The sequence below is a fragment of the Apis florea genome, unplaced genomic scaffold (genome assembly GCF_048593485.1).
Source record: "Apis florea isolate Af1SG1 unplaced genomic scaffold, ASM4859348v1 contig_2411_pilon, whole genome shotgun sequence".
NCBI lineage: Eukaryota > Metazoa > Arthropoda > Insecta > Hymenoptera > Apidae > Apis > Apis florea.
The window spans coordinates 2,065,565-2,084,798 of NW_028256580.1; the positions used below are offsets into that span (position 1 = coordinate 2,065,565).

A 19,234-nucleotide genomic window follows, 5' to 3' on the forward strand; every position below is an offset into this window, starting at 1 on the left:
CTTTGCTCCAGCGTATATATATATATATTTCAAGCGTTCAACAGCAAATCCAACGCAAAATTATTTTGATTCTTCGATCGTTTAGCTTTGGATCCGTTTATATAACAATCGTGCAACATCGGGTAATAAATCCGATTCTTAAAAAAGAAAATGCAAGAATTAAAATATCGTTTTAATTTTATGATATTTTTAATATTATTCGTGAATCTAGAAATTCGAATCTATTCATTCGAATCCTGCTGATTCACGCTTACGTGATATACGAGCCGCTCGGTCGCTCGATTGCTTAAGTGGTTGAGGGACGAATCTGGTCAGCCGTCTTCCAACGGCCGAACACGCAAGCCACACCAAAGTATCGACTACCACGACTCGCCGCGCCAAGAAGGACATATTGCAAAGATGACCACTGTAACGGATCGATAATTCAATGAATCGTTATAAAATATAAAAATATAAGAATACTATTACGGTTTGAAACGTATGTATCAAAACAAATGCAATTACGATGATACGGTTTTTTTTTTTTTTTTTTTTTTTTAAATTCAAACTCATACTCGACGCTAACATTTGATTGATCCCATCGTATCTCGTATTCGTATCGTGCATTTTGCAATTCTTAAACTTCATGCAGCTAATCATCCTAGTCACCGCCCGATAAGTCCGATAAGTTTCTTGCCCCACGAAATGTCGAGGGATTGATCGAAGAAAGATATCGAACATGGAAGAAAAATAGAGCACGTTGAATTTTAAACTCTGTCCCCTTAAAACTTCAACGTGTAACTCGTAGTGACTTGTTATTTCCTTATTTCTCATTCGAATCAAAAATGATCAAAATTCCATTCGAACGGTCGTCGTTAAAAGGAAAAGCCGAGTCTAGTTTACATAATTCGAACATTTCCAGTTGAGATTGTTCGACGATATTTATTAAATATCTAAATCATCGGGTATCACACTGACACGTATGCACGGTCACGTTCCTTCTTAGAAATTGCAATCTTTTGCACGCAAAACGCTTATTAATATAGATTCTTTCCATTTTCACGATTTTCCAAATCACTCGCAACATCCATTTTACAATACTCTCTTCCTTATCCCATCGTTTCGATATTACAATTATTAAATTATACGTCGTGTTAAATGGAATTTTGATTTCATAATCCTCCTCGGCTTCGTTCTTCATCGACAATTAGAAAGAAGGGGCCGGTGACTTGAACACGAGGAAGACGAGGCTTGCGCGTAGCTTCCCGCGGTGCAACAAGTTCGGCGCTCGGTTCATTGACACGGGGCGTCGATGCCGGCAGGAGAACGACGACGTGGACGACGACTGCGGCGCCGGGGTAGCGTGGCTCGTGGCTGTCCCTCGGAACGACACACACTCGACGTCGGGACGCCATCGTCGAAGGACGCATGAATATGTATACCATCTATCCGCTCTTATCTCGCGCCCGAACCTCGCCTCTCGTGGACCATCCAACCTCCAACCTCCAACCTCCTCTTCTCACCTCCCCCTTTTCTTCCTCATCTCGCCTCCGATCGTAATGACGTGCCTCTGAAAAAAAGAACGGCACGTCAAGTGGAACAGTGTTCTTCTCTTCTCTTCTCTCTTTTCCTTTTTTTTTTTCTTCTTTTTCTTTTTTCTTTTTTTCGCTTTTCACGAAAGTTCTCGTTCAGTGAGAGGGATCGACGGTGTGTTGAACTTGTGAAAGAAATTGAATTTTCCAGTGCGTCTAAATTGGACTCGTATCGTATTTTGAGTACCTTCTCTAACTGTGAATTCTCGTGCAAAGTTCGTGACCTTAACTCTCGCTCCTCGACGAGGAGGGCATAATTGATCTCATCGAAGGAGAGAGAGAGAGAGAGAGAGAGAGATCTCCTCCTCCTCCTCCTTTGCTCTTTACTCGAAGAGATTTCGGCGTATTGTTCAATCGGGTCCTCCTCGAGGGGGCGATCGATCGATCCGCAGTGGACTGTAGCTACAAAATAAAAGTGCATCGTAAGCGGAGAGATCGATCGGCAAATCCCCGGCAAATCACGCGACACGTGGACTTTCTGGCCCGCGTGTATATATATATATATATATATATAAAGAGACCCTTTCGTTTCTGGAAAAATAATGGGAAGAAGCCGTCGAATCCTGGAGGAGGGAAATTTTCAGGGAGAGACATCGATCGTGTATCGTTGTACGCAAGAACGATACCTAAAAAAGAATTATAAGATTTTCAAATTATCGAGTTGCAAAAAAAAAGATGTATATATATATATATATATAATATTTTCTCCACAGGAGAGTTCGAGGAGAGAGGGAGAGAAGGTGGCGGCCTTGCGCCGATGATCGCCGTTGAAAATCAGCCGAGTTTGCGTGCCGGCTCCAGCCTGGGGCAGGTCGAGGAGGCAGCGGGCGAGGGAGGCGGCGGCAACGAGGCTGGTGGACCCGCTACCTCACCAGGTGAGGGATCGTCATTCCCCCCTAAAGAGCTCATCCTTCTCCATCCCTTAACGCTTTCTGAAAACCATTGAATTGAAAAGAAAAAAAAAAAAAAAAAAAAGAATTCTGAAAAACGGGAGGAAATGAATCGGACGATTGTTAGCAGAGGAGGGGGTAGGGAAGAAAGGTGTGATGAGCAAGGAGGGGCAGGAGGAGGAGGGAAAGGAATCAACTGGTCAACAAGCTGCAGTAGCTACACCTAGCGGCGCTCCCGCGATGCCTGTTGGGGGCGCTCGAGGCAGCGACGACGACGAGGACGAGGAGGAGGAGGAAGAGGAGGAGGAGGAGGAGGAGGCGTTGGGCGAGGAGGAGGAGGAGGAGGAGGACGTGGAAGTGGCGGAGGGTGGCGGAGCGGCGCAGGAGGCGGTCGGTGGCGGTCTTGTGGCGGACGATGGTGGGGGTGGAGGCGGCATGGCCGGCTTTTGGAGGCAGAGCAGACCCTCCAGTCCCCGCATGCCGCCTCCGGAGCAGCCGGAGCACAGGCCTAAGAGCCGACACGAGCCAGCTCCCGCGAGATACAACAACCTCGGCTACTGGAGGGCCAGGAGAGTCACCTTCTATAAAAATGGCGACCCGTATTTTCCTGGCATCGAGTTCAGGTAAATGGACCAAGCACTCACCTTGCGCCGCTCCTAGTCCCCCTTCTCGGGTGCAGGTGGCGTGTCCACCATCCTTCCTTCCCTGGCCTTGATCCCGCGGCCCATGAATGAGATCCACGACACAGACAGAGAGAGGCAAGGTGGTAATGACGCGTGCATTTAGTCAATGAAAGTAACTTATATTTCGTTACGAAATAACGTGAAATACCATTATATATGCGTGTGTATATATCGATTGGCAATTGGCAGGTTTAAACCTGGAAGGGACATCGGCTCGTTGGAGGCGCTGTTGGACAGGCTCTCCCTCCGGATGGATCTGCCGAGGGGGGCGCGGCACATCTTCTCCATGGACGGCGACAGGAAGCTCACCCTGGACGAGCTCGAGGACGGCGCCTCGTACGTGGTATCCAGCTACAAAACGTTCAAGGTGAGCGAGAAATTGCGCTTCTATTTATAATCCCGATAAAAATCTCGAAACGGGCGGTTGAGGATACGGTTTATGCTTTAAGAGATCGGTTGTTGAAGGAATTTTTAATTCCGGAGAAGTGGGTCGTTCGATCTTCGATGCATGCGAAGAAGAAACGGGGGTCCTTGGGACGCACAGGATCGCGTGTAGATCAAATCTCTCTCCGGCAACAACCCCCTCTCCCCCTATTGAACGGGAGAAATCGTCGAGCGAGGCATACGAAACGAATAATTCGAGCAATTTGCGAAAAGTAAATATCTGGGTGTGGCAGTATATCGTTTGTATTAATTAAAACCGAGTGTGTGTATACGCGCTTAATATTCATGAGCTGAAACAACAACCTGTGCACTCGTCGTTCGTGTATATATAATTATATATGCTTGTTGTACGAATATAACGTCAATTTCATTGTCGAAGGGAATTAAGTATATCGTATTCTTTCTTCGTACGTGCATCTGGAAAAAAAAAAAAGTAGTAACCGAAACTATTATTTCTATTATTTCGTTCTTAAGCATTTCACTTTACCTTCAATTTGATCGATCACGTCGGTTAACGAGATACGAAGCGAGCATTCGTTTCAAGAGAGAAAAAGGGTCGGGGGAAAAATGGTCCAATTAACGGCAAAACCTTTCGGCTGGAAGTAGATAGCGTTCATTACTTTTACGAAAGGCGTCGTGGTGGCCCACGCCCCTTATGATGATCTGATTTCTAGGTTTTAAGGTGTGACCGTTATTTCGATCGTGCCAGGTCAACCCTTAATCCGGCAAAGTGGTCCTGTCGTTCACACACCCACCACCCGTATCCTTGATGATTCTTGATAATCCGAGATCCACCTCGATCAAACAGAGATTTTTAATCATCGACGACGATTAAAATCACCCTCGACCATTGTTTACCAAAGCCACGTGGCATGGGAGATCGACGTCTCGTGTAAGTGAATCCGCGATTTCGTGGTAGGGATGGGAGCGAGAGGTGGGGGTGCAAGTGTCGCTACGGGGTTGGCTGGAAAGAGGGGCGAAAAGAGGGCTGGCCAATTGGCGGTTTGCGGCTGCGCACCAGTCCACCCTTCATGTTTTCGATTCCGTTCAAACGGTACGCCATCCTACATAATATCCTCATTTCATATATATATATATGCTTTCATGCGCGTCCCACTCGCATTACTCGCCAATTACCTTCAATACGTCATTCCTTCGTATCGCGATAACGATTCGTATCTTTAAAATGGACTCCTTCGGTTTCTTCACCTCGATGACCTGAATTTATTTTTTCGATATCACGCCCCTCCGATCTTGGTTAGGTTAGATTAGGAAAAAGTGGGTTGGGTCTTCGATAATTTGTTCGTTAATTCCCAACTCCTTGTTCGATCTTTACGAAATTTGATCAATTCGGGAGGTTTTTAATTCTTTTGAAACGCATGCGATATATATACGTATGTATATATAATTTTTCTGAAGACGCATGAATCACTACGTAGCGTGAGGGAGAATTGGTTCGTATTTCCGTTAAGGAGACCGATGCAGGGCTCTCGAGTCGTAGGGCAGGCAGCAAGGGAGAGACCGTATCTCATTGACCGTTGGTCAGCCCCGCAAGGGATCGATAAACAGGTTCTCACACGGACGATTCACAAACTGCGTTTCCACCGTTCCGTCTTTCTCGATTCTTGACGATTCAGGCGGCCGATTTTGTTCCGATTTCTCGAGGATTTTCGCGAAATGTAACGATGCGAATGTTTAAGAGGCGAGCAAGTTTACGATCGTGCGCTCGAAATGGCGGCGCACGTAAGAGGTATAGCGCGATGAAAAATTAATGTTTCGGGATAATGGGAGCGGCGAGGAAGATATAGCGTCGATTATAGCCGGTTGTGAGTTAATGCAATCAATTATGTTCTGACCGTCTCTCGCAACGGCGTTACTACTGCGGTCGGAAGTAACAGTTTATTACTACTGCAAACTCACCGTTACACAAACGTAATACACACGTGCGCGCGTGACAAGCGTTTGTCGAAGCTCGATATATCGATATATCGATGTATCGTTGGTGATCGATGTCGAGAGATTTGACGACACGTGACAGTGACGTGGAACGAATCGGACCAATCGGGCATCGATGTCACCGAGTCTTGCCCAGTCTCTGTGTTGTCTATTGCTTGTCGTCGTTCTTCTTCTCTAACCTCACTTTCATTTATTTTCCTCCGATTATTTGGCTAGTTATTAAGTAAATAACTAAGTATCAAATTACAAAGATTAAACTTCTTTTCTTTTTTAAAAAAAATATAACTTACGTTACTTCGCCTTATCATTACCAAGATTTCTATCTGTAGAATTATACACCGTTTTTTTTTTCTTTTTTCTTACGTTTTATCGATTGTGACTGTGATTAATTCCACGGTCGTCATATAAGTTAGCAATAAAAACCGATATATATCCTTTCCAACCAGTGTTTCACGTGCGGCTTCTTTTTAATCACCTATGGCATGTTAAACACGGGGACGAACGTCCGTCACGCACGTTCCAACTTCGTTCTTCATTTTCATATCGCGCCTACGCGATAACGAGTCCTCTTTTCTTTTCTTTTCCTTTCTTTTCTTTTTTTTCCCCCGTCGGGTCACACTTACCGACTGTGTACACGTTTTCGTTCCCTGGTAAATTCATAAACGATATTACACAGCTAGCTAGTTGGTTAGCTGTTCTCGAAAGAAATAATCGTCGTCGACCGGTCTAAAATTCGTGTCAGCCACCCTCCAACGTGATATGTCACGAACTCGAGCGGCGGACAGAAACTTGCACGTATCTGGCCTACATACATCACGGAATTACGAAGAATACCTTTCTTAAAATTATTGTTACGTAAAATGGATCGGTAACACGATCGTCGTTGCGTTTTTTGTAACGTTCACGCGAGAATAATTCAAAGAGCGCATGACAGGAAAGGGAAAAAAGGATTCGATAAATAATCTCGTTGAACCAAATATCGCCATTTTCTTCTTATCGGTTTCTCAACCGACGAACAGGTATTGCATGCCTGGTTGCAGATTAATTGCATGCGCTCGGCGAAGGGGAAAGGAGAGGGAAGTGAGAAAGGTGGATGGAGAATATTTGCGACGATAAATCCCTTTTAAGCTCGTAAATTTTTTTCCATATATTCTCGCTCCAACTTCTTTTTTTTTTCTTTTTTCTTTAGACTCTCGTTGTTCCTCGTTCCTCTCAGCTGCATGACTGACGGCAGTCCACTTTAATTGACATTATTACGTCGATCCTGTGAGCGATACACTCCAAGTTGTCGAATAATTACGCGGCCCATTCGATCTGATCACCAAAACCGTGACATATATATACGGTGTAAAATTTTCCTTCCCGAAATTTTTTCTTCCATCGAACATTAAGGAATCGATGTATCGCAAGTCCACTTTCTCTCTCTCTCTCTCTCTCTCTCTCTCTCCTCTCTTCCTCTCTGTCACGAAATACGCAGATTCGTGCTTCGCATTGTGCAATCCACGGCGATCATTTATCGCCGCTTGTCACGCTGAATATGTATGAGGTTTGAATTCGAAACAAATGAATTTCGGTGAGGATCGATCAGAGAGAGAGAGAGAGAGAGAGAAGACGGTTTCGGGAAAACCGCGATCCTCCCTCTCTTCTTCCCTTCTCCCCACCCCTCCTCCGCCTCTGTGCGTACTACAAACTCCACACACGTTTTCTCCGCACGTGTGGAGGAGTGTGTGTATGTGTACATATACCTCGACGATCGACGATATGTAAATCACTGCGGCATCCCGTCTGCCTTTCAACCAGACCGGCTGCACGCTTGTCGCAGAACGTTCGCAGGACAACTACCCTCTGTTTTACACACACGTCTCCCCCTCCCCTCTCCTCCCTTCTACGTGCGCTCGTCACGCACCTCCTGCAATATACGTATACAATTATTTCAACTTCTTATGCATGCATAAAGCGACACAGCCTGATTTCCAATGGAAAAGATGGAAAAAATAAGAATTAGAATAGAAACGATCTGAAATTGAAAGGGAATGAATATTTGTTTTTTTTTTCTTTCTGAACACATTTGTGATTCAGCGTGTGATTCAGTTGAGTTTCACCAGGGGGCCAAATGTTACTTGCAGAATCGTAAACGATAAGCGATAAACGGAAGTAGTTTTAATATTTTTGTTTTGTATATTTTAAAATAAAATTTAGTTGGGGTATACTTATATATGTATATATCAGTTCTTAGTTTTCGTTAACCACCTGTAACCACCAATTCTGAATCAATTGTTCTCTACTTCTACTTCTTCGTTCCCTGCTTCGATCTTAAGTATTCTGGTCTGAGTACAAGCCTGTGATTGGTTGATGTCCAACTTCAAGATTCTGTATTATCGGTTGAAACTCGTAACAACACATCTCCTACACACATACGGTATAATTTTAAAATTAAAAATTGTATAAAGATGCAGAGTGGTTCGCCAACGGATCATACTCGTCCCTCTTTTCCGTTTCTTATTATATTCCAGTGCTCATTCCAACTTACATTAATAAATATATGTATAAATATATGAATTTACATTAGTAAATAAAATTACGTATAATATAATTACATTCTAGGGGATTCTTGTTACTCGATTGGTAACTTTCTTAAATATAAATACGAGTGCAAAGAATTAAAATCTTATTTTTCTTACAACAAGAAGACGTCACTCAAACATAATGACGAACGTGTTAAGGTGAACTAGTAGTTTTACCCAATTTTTCAATACTCGTTGGGAATAATTTTCTTTCCCTTCTTCAGAAAGGGGAACAACAAGTTTTCTTCGTGCATGCATTGCGTTGTAACTCGATTCAATCGTTTTAAATCCAGTGTGACACAACAACGGTGTGATATCCTGCGAGGAAAACACGTATTTTTTAATTCTTAACGCAACGAAAGGTTTCTTTACACATTAATTTTATAAATAATTTTTATATCAACGTCCATCTTTGCACGAAACTAAACAGAGGCAGGGAGAAATCAGCGTTGTGTGTGTACAACGATCGCCCGCCTCCGTCGCTTATCACTGTGCAGCCAGCCTTATCACTGGCCAATTAATGGCGCCGCATTACAGGTTGCCGCGAATTATATTTTATATCTCGCTCGCCTATAAATTTACGTCACGATTTGATAAAAAAGAGAAAGAAAAAGGGGAATAACAAAATGATAATTACACTTTCTTTCCAATTAAACTGGGTCGGTGTTGCATGTTAAAATCCGTGCACGGATGATAATTTATAGCGAATGACCCGCGGCAAAAGGTTAAGGGTTGGTGTACAGCGAGTTCTTTGGACGGGTTCTCCCCTTATCATCAAGGTGAACGGTCAACCAGGGTGTTCACCTTATTCCACTCCACACGTTTGTAAATCGTTCCACCGTTATCCGGAAGAGAAGAAAATTTTCTAATTCTCTGCGAAATTGCTGAAATAGAAGAACACGTGCGGATGATAAATCGTGAAATGAAGAGAGAGAGAGAAAATTGAAATAGACTCGAACGTAAGAAAATATAAATTAAACGTGAACCTGAATCCTTTCTTCACTCGATTTGATCCTTGCAAATGAAACGATTTCGTAATATCGTCGTTGAGCCAACAACAACAACATAAGTCGACATAATAAGGGGGTGCACGACCGGGCGTAAATGCGTGGAAAGGTTAAGGGTTGTAGCACCCATGGTGAACCCAAGAGTGTGCACCCACGCGTACTTTTGTTGCACGTTCGATCGGCATCGCGTACCAACAGCCGGTAGATTGTTGCACCGTGACCTTGGCCTTGCACGTATAACCAACATATGCATACGTGCTCGACTAACACGTGCTGCGGTTCCACGAATCGTAATTTATAGGGACAACGTATCGTAAATAACGATGAAACCATTCTCGTGAATGGACGAGATTTTTTCTTCTTTTTTTTCTCAACTTCTTCCCAACTCTTCCATATCTTGCGAAGAAACGTGCTTGAATCAGGAGAATAAATATAGCGAATGATAGTCCAATTCCTTCAAATGTGCAATACTTGTGAAATTCGTAATCATCACGTATTTCCTCGCTTCCTATGACGTAGGCGACGTAGGTATTTTTAGTTTGTGATTTATTAATAGAAAGTTTTCGTGGCCGGGCTCGTGATGATTTTGATTAAAAGGAGATTCAGATTCGTGTGATTTCGCAGCTTGTTCGCGGTTGATCAGATTGGAGCTGACTTGGTTCTCGGCCGAACAGCAATTGTCGTTGACGCAAATCACATTTGTTTCAGAGAAAGGCAACCTTGAATAGAAATTTACGATTGAATTTGAGTGAAAAATTTCATTGAAACTTAATAATAGTGCGAATAGTAGCATTATTAATTCATTAAATTCATACGTGATTTTTTTAATCCAAATTGGATACGAAAATAAAATAAAATTGCATATTTTTCTTCGCCGATTCCACGTCTGTTCGATCTTCTGGAAGAACTCGTGCCTGACAATAATTCCAACTCGAATCGCTCCCTCTAGAAATAATATTTAAATTTCTATTATTCGCGTATTTCGAACTTATTTATTTCTTTTTTTTAAATAAGACAAACGAAAGAGAGACATGGAACGACACCTTAACTCGAGGGTTAAGCTTACGTCACAGATGGGGGGGAGGAGGGGGTGCATTACCGGAAGGGTCGACTCGAGTCTGTGTGAGTCTGAGAGTGTCGTTTGACCTTCACCCTGTGTTAATCTATGCTTCCATTATCATACCAATCCCATCAAATGCTGGCATTGCATTGCAACTGTACGAGGATGGAACTGGAGGAATAAACTGGCGTGTTGGTCGATCGAGCTACGCTTTCGATTTCTCTGGAATGTACACGTGACTTGATTAAAATAATTTAAAGGTAGAAAGAAAGATACGAATTAAATAGAATTTTATAACGATAAGTTTGATTTTTATCACTCGTGTCGCCGATAAATTTGGAAAGAAATCTGCAAAGTATATAGCAAATTATTGCAAGGTCGTCGAATCTCTGGCATTCTGCCGGCTACAGCAGCGTGCGTGTTTTGAATTCATAAGTAAGGTTTATTGGATCATTAGCCCCCGTTGTAAGATATTTCTTTCTTCCTTTCTTTCCTTCTTTTTTCCATCTCTCGAGTTGTCACTTTGAATATTGACCCTGTCGGTCCAACTGTGTAATATTACTTGAACGCTTATCTTTTTCTCCTGAATTAGAACAGACGTCCATCAAGCTTTCATTCATTCAAACTAAATTTCCAGGCTTTTCAATTTACCGATCCCTTTATCGAGAAACCATGACACGTTGAAAATTGTGCTGAAACTATATTAAGAAAATTAATGCAGAACCTTGTTGCAACAAAGTGTCTAGCACACGTGAGATGAAGATAAAAAAAAAAAAATAACGGTACGCTTGCATTACCTTTCTAAATTGATCGTAAAGCGTCCTTTGCGACACGCAACAGATAAAGAAGTGAAGGAAAAACGAAAAACGTAAAACTTGACGTAAATCTTCGTCTACCCTCGAATCGCCTTGAATCGAGCTTCCTCTCATTGAAACGTAATCCAACATCGAAACTCCAAAACTTTTGTCCGATACAGTTTACGTGTCGCGCGGTTTCGTATGCACGTTAAATGCATTGGCTGTTTGGCCTTGAGACACGATGGCTCTCCTCGAAAGCGGAGAGGGAGGGTAGGGGATGTTGCAGCCAGGAGGGCTGGTTCTCCAACCCAATGGGGCAGCACATACCCCGCCTCCAGTTGTCCATCGAACACAGCCGGGGTTGCACCTCGTGAGACAGTACTTCTCACCACCCAATATTCCATTCTTCGCTCGTTCGTGATCCCACCAAGCCTTATATAATCTACACGCTTGGAAAAAGTTTCCACTCTCTCTCTCTCTCTCTCTCTCTCTCTCGAGAACGATTCGTGAAACAGCGAGAGCACATAATAAAATCAAAGTCTTCCAATTTGTCGAGATCCTAAAAGAAAGATAAGAGGTGATTATCAAGAGGTGTCATATTGTGTGGATTATACTCTACGTATAACGGAAGGCAAACTCGAGAAAAATAATTTCAATCGGTCGAAGTATCGAGGCGAGTATCGTCGTTGCGAGCCGCCACGCAGTGATCCGGGTCCACCATTGAGTCGGCAAGTTCCTCGTCCCGTTCGGACTTGGGGCCGGACTTTGCCTGCGGGGAGAAATCGGACTCGTACACCGATTCCGAGCTCGAGCCCTGCGGCCCTGAATTCTTGGACGATTGCGACAGTTTCGTTGTGTTGATGAGCGATTCCTTTGAGGTTATATCGCTGCCGGCCGACATGCTGCAGGTCCTATCTGAAATAATTAACGAACACACGCATATATACACACACACAACACACACACACATATATATCGATTCTTCTTATTGCTTAATCAATTCATTACACGACCTCGAACGATTGTTGATAACTGATAACAACAGCCGGCCAGCTACGGGAAGAAGAGCAACACTTGGTACACGAGCCCAACTGGAGGAGGCAGCAGGGGCGGAGCGGGCGGCGGGGGATGGCAAAGCAGGCCGCCGGCGGTGGCCAGCCTCAGCAGGAAGGCTTCCATCACCGACGAGGCACCACCACCCGGTGGCGGCGGTGGGAAACCTTCTTCGGGACGAGTCATACGAATCGTTAACAACCACGACCACACCGTACAGGTAAAAAAACAAGGAACGATATCACACCTGAAAAGAAACGTACATATGATGAAATTTAACCTATAAACTTCAGTGTCGTGTCTTGTTGAACCTTCGCACCTCTCAACCGTTCGAGGAGGTGTTGGAGGACCTTGGACAAGTGTTGAAGATGAATGGGGCCAAGAGGATGTTCACAGTTTCAGGTCAAGAGGTGAGTTTACGTAATACGTGTGTGTATATATATATATATATAAAATAATAATTCGTGAATATGAATTGATGATCGAAAATTGTCGGGGGAGGAGATGTGACGTACGTGGTGATCGATTGGCTCACGTTCGTGAACAAAGTGAGACGTGGGCGAGTCGAAAGTTTATCAGCGATTTATGCAAATCGAAGACATTGGCTCGTACTTATAAAATCTGCTTGAATAATGTTTGTCCATAAATATGCATGCATGCGACGGCGGAGAGGGGAGGAGGATAGAAGCGTGACGATATCGGGGTCGACTTCTTCGTTGTTGATATGGATTAGGGTCGTTGATTAACGTGAGTCATCTTCTTGAAACTTTTCGCCACCTGGAAACATCGGATAGAAAGAAATATTTGTTGTAAATTGGATATCGAAATTCGTATTATATACTTAGATTATATTCTCCTTTCTTTTATGGGTCGTGCAAAAAAGATCCGTGTTTTCGGGTCACGAATACATGAATTTCAAATTGGCCAATTTTCTCGAGCGTTTATCCTTTCTCTCTCCGCGTCGTAGACGAGTCGATACGACGACACTCGCGACACCTCGATTCATTCATCTTTGATCGTTCATCATCCTAACCTAAAATCGTTCGACATCGGATGTAATAACAGCAATTGAAAACAACGCCGACAGGTAAGAAGTTTCTCCCAGTTGAGGAACGAATTCGCTGATGTGGATACTTTTTATCTGGGCACCGGGTCAGGGATGAGTATGGTGGGCGGCGTGGCCGCGTCCCCGGCAAGGAGGTCGAGATCGCGCGGACCACCGACCGTGGTTGAGGACATCGGCCGCCAGAGGCGCGCCCGCAGCAAGAGCAGGCCGCGCGCTTTGTACGCCCCTGATTCAGACGTCGTCCGAGTAAACGGTTCTCCATACATACATACATACAATATATATATATCTTGCACTTGATCGCCTTGTATAAACCGACACTGAACAATTATGTTATTATTCGTTAATTAATTGTTACTTAATTTTGAATTAGATATCGTTGCTTCCTCGAGACAATCGGGATTTATAATAAGAATAGTATTACACTTTTATCCATTCATGCAATATTTGAAAATCGTTAATATTCGTTGATAGATTTATACATTTTCAATTGTCGAATATTTTTTCTGCAATTAATTTAAAAGAGCGATATTTTTCCAATATCCAATATCCGATTTTTGTAAAAAAAGAAGGGTAATATTGTATTCGTTGTTGTCGAAACAACAGATTACAGCGTGGTAGAGGTGTTGAGGGACGAGCCGGCAAGAGTGACGATCCGAGGATTGAGAAGATCGTTCTATCCGCCCTCCCACCTGCCCCCGGTCGACAATTCCCCACCCGATAAGAAGCTGCAACTCGAGTGGGTTTACGGTTATCGGGGTACCGATACCCGGCGAAACCTGTGGGTCCTCCCAAGCGGGGAACTCTTGTACTACGTCGCTGCCGTGGCTGTTCTCTTCGACAGAGAGGAAAATGCACAACGGCATTACGTCGGCCATACGGAGGACATCACGTGCATGGAGGTGCGCATGTAGCATTCTTTTTCTAAATTAAGGAAGAAAGCCTTAACCAACAAATCAACACGATTTAGCTAATTCACGCGCAAATTAAAAACTTTTGTATTTCGATATTTTATCTACTCTTTACTTTATATTATTGTGTATGATATTTTAATAACGAAGTAATTGCCAAATATCACAATAAAATGTCGTGTTAGAATTTATTGTCTACTATCCTTATTTTTCATTATTCTCACACTACTACATCTCTCTATCGTCGATTTCTTAACGAATAGGAATAATTTCGTATTATTCGATGTAACGAAAAATCAAACTCATCTTCACTCGAACTAATTTCATTATCCGCTTCTGTCTCGTAATATAATTTAATTCTACGTTTTATAAGATTATACGTAAACGCAAATAATATTGCTGCATCGATCCAAGTAGTGCCTGAGAGCGCAAACGGTTGATCTTAGTCTCGCAATTGAAAAGAAAGAAAGAAACAACAATAATAATAATAATCGACGATGCACGCGTTCACAGGTTCATCCGAGCAGGGAGCTGGTGGCGTCCGGGCAAAAAGCGGGCAGGCACAGAAAAGCGCAACCGCATGTCCGCATATGGTCAACAGAGACGTTGCTCACTCTCTACGTGTTCGGGATGACCGAGTTCCAGATGGGCGTCTCCGCTCTGGCGTTTTCGCAGCTGGTAAAAAAAAAATATATATATATAAATATATATATGTATACAAGCACACCAGAAACAACTAAACCTTTTTACATTCTTAATTATTATATGTAATAATATTCGCAAGAGGATTCGATATAGGAAAAAATTACACAAAATTACAGAACGGGGGTAGTTACGTGTTGGCCGTGGACGCTGGCAGGGAGGCGATACTCTCGGTGTGGCAATGGCAATGGGGCCATTTGTTGGGCAAAGTGGCGGTAAGTAACTCTCCACTCATTCATGACGGGCAAACCATCATTGTGTATTCATCGATTATCCGTCGCAGACTATGCAGGAGGACTTGACGGGGGCAGCTTTCCATCCCCTCGACGATAACCTGCTCATCACCCACGGCCGAGGCCACCTGACCTTCTGGAACAGGCGCAAGGACGGTTTCTTCGAGAGGACGGACATCATCAAACCTGTAAGTTGATCTTGAACGATTTTCAATTTTAACGGAATTATCTCATCGAATTATCTGTCTCTCTTTCTCCTCTCTTCCTCCTATCTCTCTCTCTATCTCTCTCTCCGTTCAAGCCGTCCCGCACGCACGTGACCAGCATCCAATTTGAACAGGACGGGGATGTCGTCACGGCGGACAGCGACGGTTTCATCACCGTTTACTCGGTGGACGCCGACGGCGCCTACTTCGTCCGAATGGAGTTCGAGGCGCACAACAAGGGGATCAGCTCGCTTGTCATGCTGTCCGAGGGCACGTTGCTGTCGGGCGGTGAGAAGGACCGGAAAATCGCCGCGTGGGACTCCCTGCAGAATTACAAGCGCATCACGGATACGAAAGTACGTGTGTGTGTGTGTGTGTGTTCGTGTTCGTGTGTGTGTGTGTTCGTGTGTGTGTGTGTTCGTGTGTGTGTGTGTGTGTGTTCGTGTGTGTGTGTGTGTGTGTGTGTTCGTGTGTGTGTGTGCGTGTTCGTGTGTGTGTGTGTGTGTGTGTGTGTGTGTGTGTTCGTGTGTGTGTGTGTGTGTGTGTGTGTGTGTGTTCGTGTGTGTGTGTGTGTGTGTTCGTGTGTGTTCGTGTTCGTGTGTGTTCGTGTGTGTGTGTGTGTTCGTGTGTGTTCGTGTGTGTGTGTGTGTTCGTGTGTGTGTGTGTGTGTGTGTGTGTGTGTGTGTGTGTGTGTGTGTGTGTGTGTGTGTGTGTGTGTGTGTGTGGATGGATTGTAAATTTCGTGGATTGTGACAGTTGCCGGAAGCGGTCGGTGGGGTGCGCAGCATCTATCCACAGAGGCCCGGGAGGAACGACGGGAATATATACGTGGGAACGACGAGGAACAACATTTTGGAAGGATCTCTTCAGAGAAGGTTCAATCAAGTGGTGTTCGGGCACGGGAGGCAGTTGTGGGGCCTTGCCGTGCACCCTGACGACGAGGTGTTCGCCACGGCGGGCCACGACAAGAATATCGCCCTCTGGCGCAGGCACAAGCTTTTGTGGACGACGCAGGTATATTTCTTCTTTTTCTTCTTCTTCGTTTCTTCTTGTTCTTATTCTCTTCTTTTTGTTTTTATTCTTAGGTGGGTTTCGAGTGTATATGCATAGCTTTCCACCCTTTCGGGGTGGCTCTTGCCGCGGGCTCCTCCGAGGGTCATCTTTTGGTGCTCGCTGCGGATACAGGGGCTGCTGTGGCAACCCTCAGAGTGTGCGGCTCGCCTTTGTCGTGCATCGGCTACAATCCAAGTACGATATAAAAAGAATCATGATTCTTTTTCCTCTCTCTCTCTCATCGTCATAAGTCACATAACCTCACTTTTGTTCAAACAGCGGGGGAGATCGTGGCGATGGGCTCGCAGAACGGTAGCGTGTACCTGTTCAGAGTGTCGAGAGACGGATTCTCGTACAAAAAGAGCAACAAGATCCGTGGGACGCAACCGTTGGTCCAGCTCGACTGGAGTTCAGACAGCAGATTCCTTCAAACGGTTACCCAGGACTACGATTTAGTATTCTGTAATCGTCGCTTTCATTTTCCTTCTTTATTCAACGAACGAATCGATCAAAATCAATAAATTTCACAAATTTCTAGGGGACGTGAAAGCGTTGTCGTCCGAGAAGAGTCCGCTGGTGATGAAAGACGTGAAGTGGTATACCCACAATTGCATGGTCGGATACATGGTGTCCGGTAAGTGAACGAGGAGATGCGCTACGTAAAAAGAAGAATATAAAACCGTTATAAAATTTTAGAGAGAGAGAGAGAGAGAGAAATAATTCTTATTGTTCAATGCAGGTATGTGGAACAATCGTTATTACCCGTTAACGACCGTTTTAACGACGTCCAGTCGATCAGCAGCGCACGACATGTTGGTCAGCGGCGACGCGGAAGGCTACCTGAGGCTTTTCAGGTATCCGTGCACAAGCGCCAAGGCCGAGTACATCGAGGAGAAGGTGTACAGCTCTCTGGTGGCCTGCGCCAGATTTCTTTACAACGATCAGAACGTGGTCACCGTCGGTGGAACCGACGCCGCTCTCATGCTTTGGGAACTGGTCGACGAGTAGAAAGAAGAAGAAGAAGAAGAAGAAAAGACTCCTACCTCTTCTCCTAGATATATTTGCCTTTTGTCTTCTCCGTCCACCATCGGTTCAGGATACTGTGTATCCATATTTGATCGTGGAACCTTTCTTTTTTCGCCGTAGGAAAAAAGAAAAAAAAAAAAGGAGAAGAAAACACGACAAAACACGTGTGGTATCTCTTAACGTGTTTGGATACAGTTCAACAACACGAGTTCGAGACGAAAAAGTATCGAACTGCTGGAACTAATTTAGCAATTTTTACCAACCAGTTTCTATCATTTCAGTGATCACGAAATATTATATTTGTCGACAGCATTCGCTTCCAGGAAAATTTTCCTGGAAAAACAAGGAAACATTTTTAAACGTGAACAATTGTCGAGTATTATATCGGGTTTTGTACAACGGCTATAATACGACTCTCTTTTCCCTGTTGAAAGTGTTACTAATTTGTCATTATTAAACGAGGATAAACTCTGTTCTTCTGACAGGGAAGGGAAGATGGGACTCTTGCGGTACTTTCACTTTTTAACACAGTTTGTCAACAACCATCTCATAGCATAAAATTTCCAAAAGCGGGACAAAAAGAACATAATTCGAATACACGACTCGATATTTGAGATAATAAACGAGGATCCATCTTCCCTTCCTTCCAACTGTTTTGTCATTGTAGTCGTGCTCACGACTTCTTGTATACATTTGATAACAACGACGAACAATAACGTTATCACGCTGCGCAACACGACGCAGCACACTATTAAAGCCATAAATGGAAACAATACGAGTAGTAGAGCGCCAGTTATACCGTGTTGTATATCCAGAGCGTAGGGTCATAAAAGAAAAAGAAACAAAAAGAGAAAAAAAAAAAAAAAAACGATATTATGCACGTTCAGGAGCGTGCAGTTCCCGGGGCGCTGGCGCCCCTTGGTAGATTTTAAGGCGAAATAAAAATAGTTTTAAAGGCGAGTGGATATTATATAAGAAGAAAAACACACGCACCGTTGCGAGTTCGAACGAACGAATCAATTTATTTTCTTCGTAGTTTCGAAGAGATTTTTAGGGATAAAATACTGTGTTGCGGGTCAACGCGATTTCTCCATCGATTTCTTCCTTTTCTTTCCTTTTCTTTTCTCTCTTTCGTTCACGCTCATCTCTAGAGAAAATAAATTGATGAGATATAGGGGAATATACGCAGAGTTTAAACGATAAGAAGTATATATATATATATATATATGTATATGTATACCATATAGCGGTAGATACAAACGGTACGTACACGAGGATCTTTCTCTCTCTCTCGTGTCGGCAAGCTATGCTCGGGATCGTCACTGCCATGACATCGAGATCGAAATTTTCTTTTTTTTTTTTTTTTTTTTTTCACAGCCTGCAACGCTTCGAAATATACCGATTCTCTCTCTCTCTCTCTCTCTCTCTCTCTCTGTATGCGTGCGTGAGAACCTCTAACCAACCATTCGTAGTTAGGTTACTGATCTCCGTGAAAGGCTCCGGTTCAATCTTTTGTCAATCAAAGTAATTGAAATTTACCTTTCGTTCCGTTAATTCTAAACAATTATTCTATCCAGCAAATTATAGATTAGAAATTCTTAGAAGAAAATTGAAATGACGTACTCTTGATACTTTTGGAAAAAAAAAAGAAAAATCTTGTATTACCTGCGAGTTAGTTCAAAATGAATTTGTGTGGTGAATGAAATTATGGTATAAAAAAAAAAAAAAAAAAAAAATAGAAAGAAAGAAAGAAATACGTTTCAATCGCAGGCAGAACTGTATTTTGCCCTTCGATGCATCCTGAAACAAAAACGAAAAGGATTCAAACGATCCCTCGAATCTTTAGCGTAAAATCATAATCGTAAGAGTGTAGAAAAAGCTATCTTATTACAATAAATTCTGCACATAAATTAGATACGAAATTGATTCTATGATATTTTTCACCTTATAACGATGAACGTATCCCCGCAAATAGGTGTGATGAAAGTGATAAAAGAGAACAACACCAACAG

At 43.4% G+C, this 19,234-nt stretch overlaps 1 protein-coding gene and 1 long non-coding RNA gene across 5 annotated transcripts; one reads left to right on the top strand and one right to left on the bottom strand.

The window, feature by feature from the left end:
• The first annotated feature begins 566 nt into the window (after nucleotides 1-566).
• Nucleotides 567-19,144, top strand: DCX-EMAP (Doublecortin-domain-containing echinoderm-microtubule-associated protein). 3 transcript variants are annotated; one of them, XM_086905183.1, is made up of 17 exons: nucleotides 567-1,415; nucleotides 2,285-2,446; nucleotides 2,589-3,084; nucleotides 3,334-3,511; nucleotides 12,018-12,245; nucleotides 12,319-12,435; nucleotides 13,113-13,344; nucleotides 13,698-13,993; nucleotides 14,516-14,680; nucleotides 14,824-14,919; nucleotides 14,988-15,125; nucleotides 15,239-15,499; nucleotides 15,900-16,157; nucleotides 16,229-16,391; nucleotides 16,476-16,658; nucleotides 16,735-16,830; nucleotides 16,936-19,144. In XM_086905183.1, exons 2-17 carry the CDS (start codon nucleotides 2,329-2,331, stop codon nucleotides 17,202-17,204), a joined length of 3,294 nt encoding a protein of 1,097 aa, XP_086761309.1. In that variant the 5' UTR covers nucleotides 567-1,415; nucleotides 2,285-2,328; the 3' UTR covers nucleotides 17,205-19,144. The 3 variants fall into 3 exon arrangements, with proteins under 3 accessions (XP_086761309.1, XP_031771159.2, XP_086761310.1); XM_031915299.2 differs by having other exon boundaries at nucleotides 2,592-3,084; XM_086905184.1 differs by lacking the exon at nucleotides 567-1,415 and adding an exon at nucleotides 2,084-2,180.
• Nucleotides 7,700-10,203, bottom strand: LOC147658032 (uncharacterized). Of its 2 annotated transcripts, XR_015291305.1 has the most exons (5): nucleotides 9,931-10,203; nucleotides 9,095-9,834; nucleotides 8,746-8,992; nucleotides 8,286-8,426; nucleotides 7,700-7,950 (listed from the first exon to the last, which is right to left on the bottom strand). It is a non-coding gene; the product is annotated as an uncharacterized LOC147658032 (long non-coding RNA). The 2 variants fall into 2 exon arrangements; XR_015291304.1 differs by lacking the exon at nucleotides 7,700-7,950 and having other exon boundaries at nucleotides 8,033-8,426.
• Nucleotides 19,145-19,234: the final 90 nt, after the last annotated feature.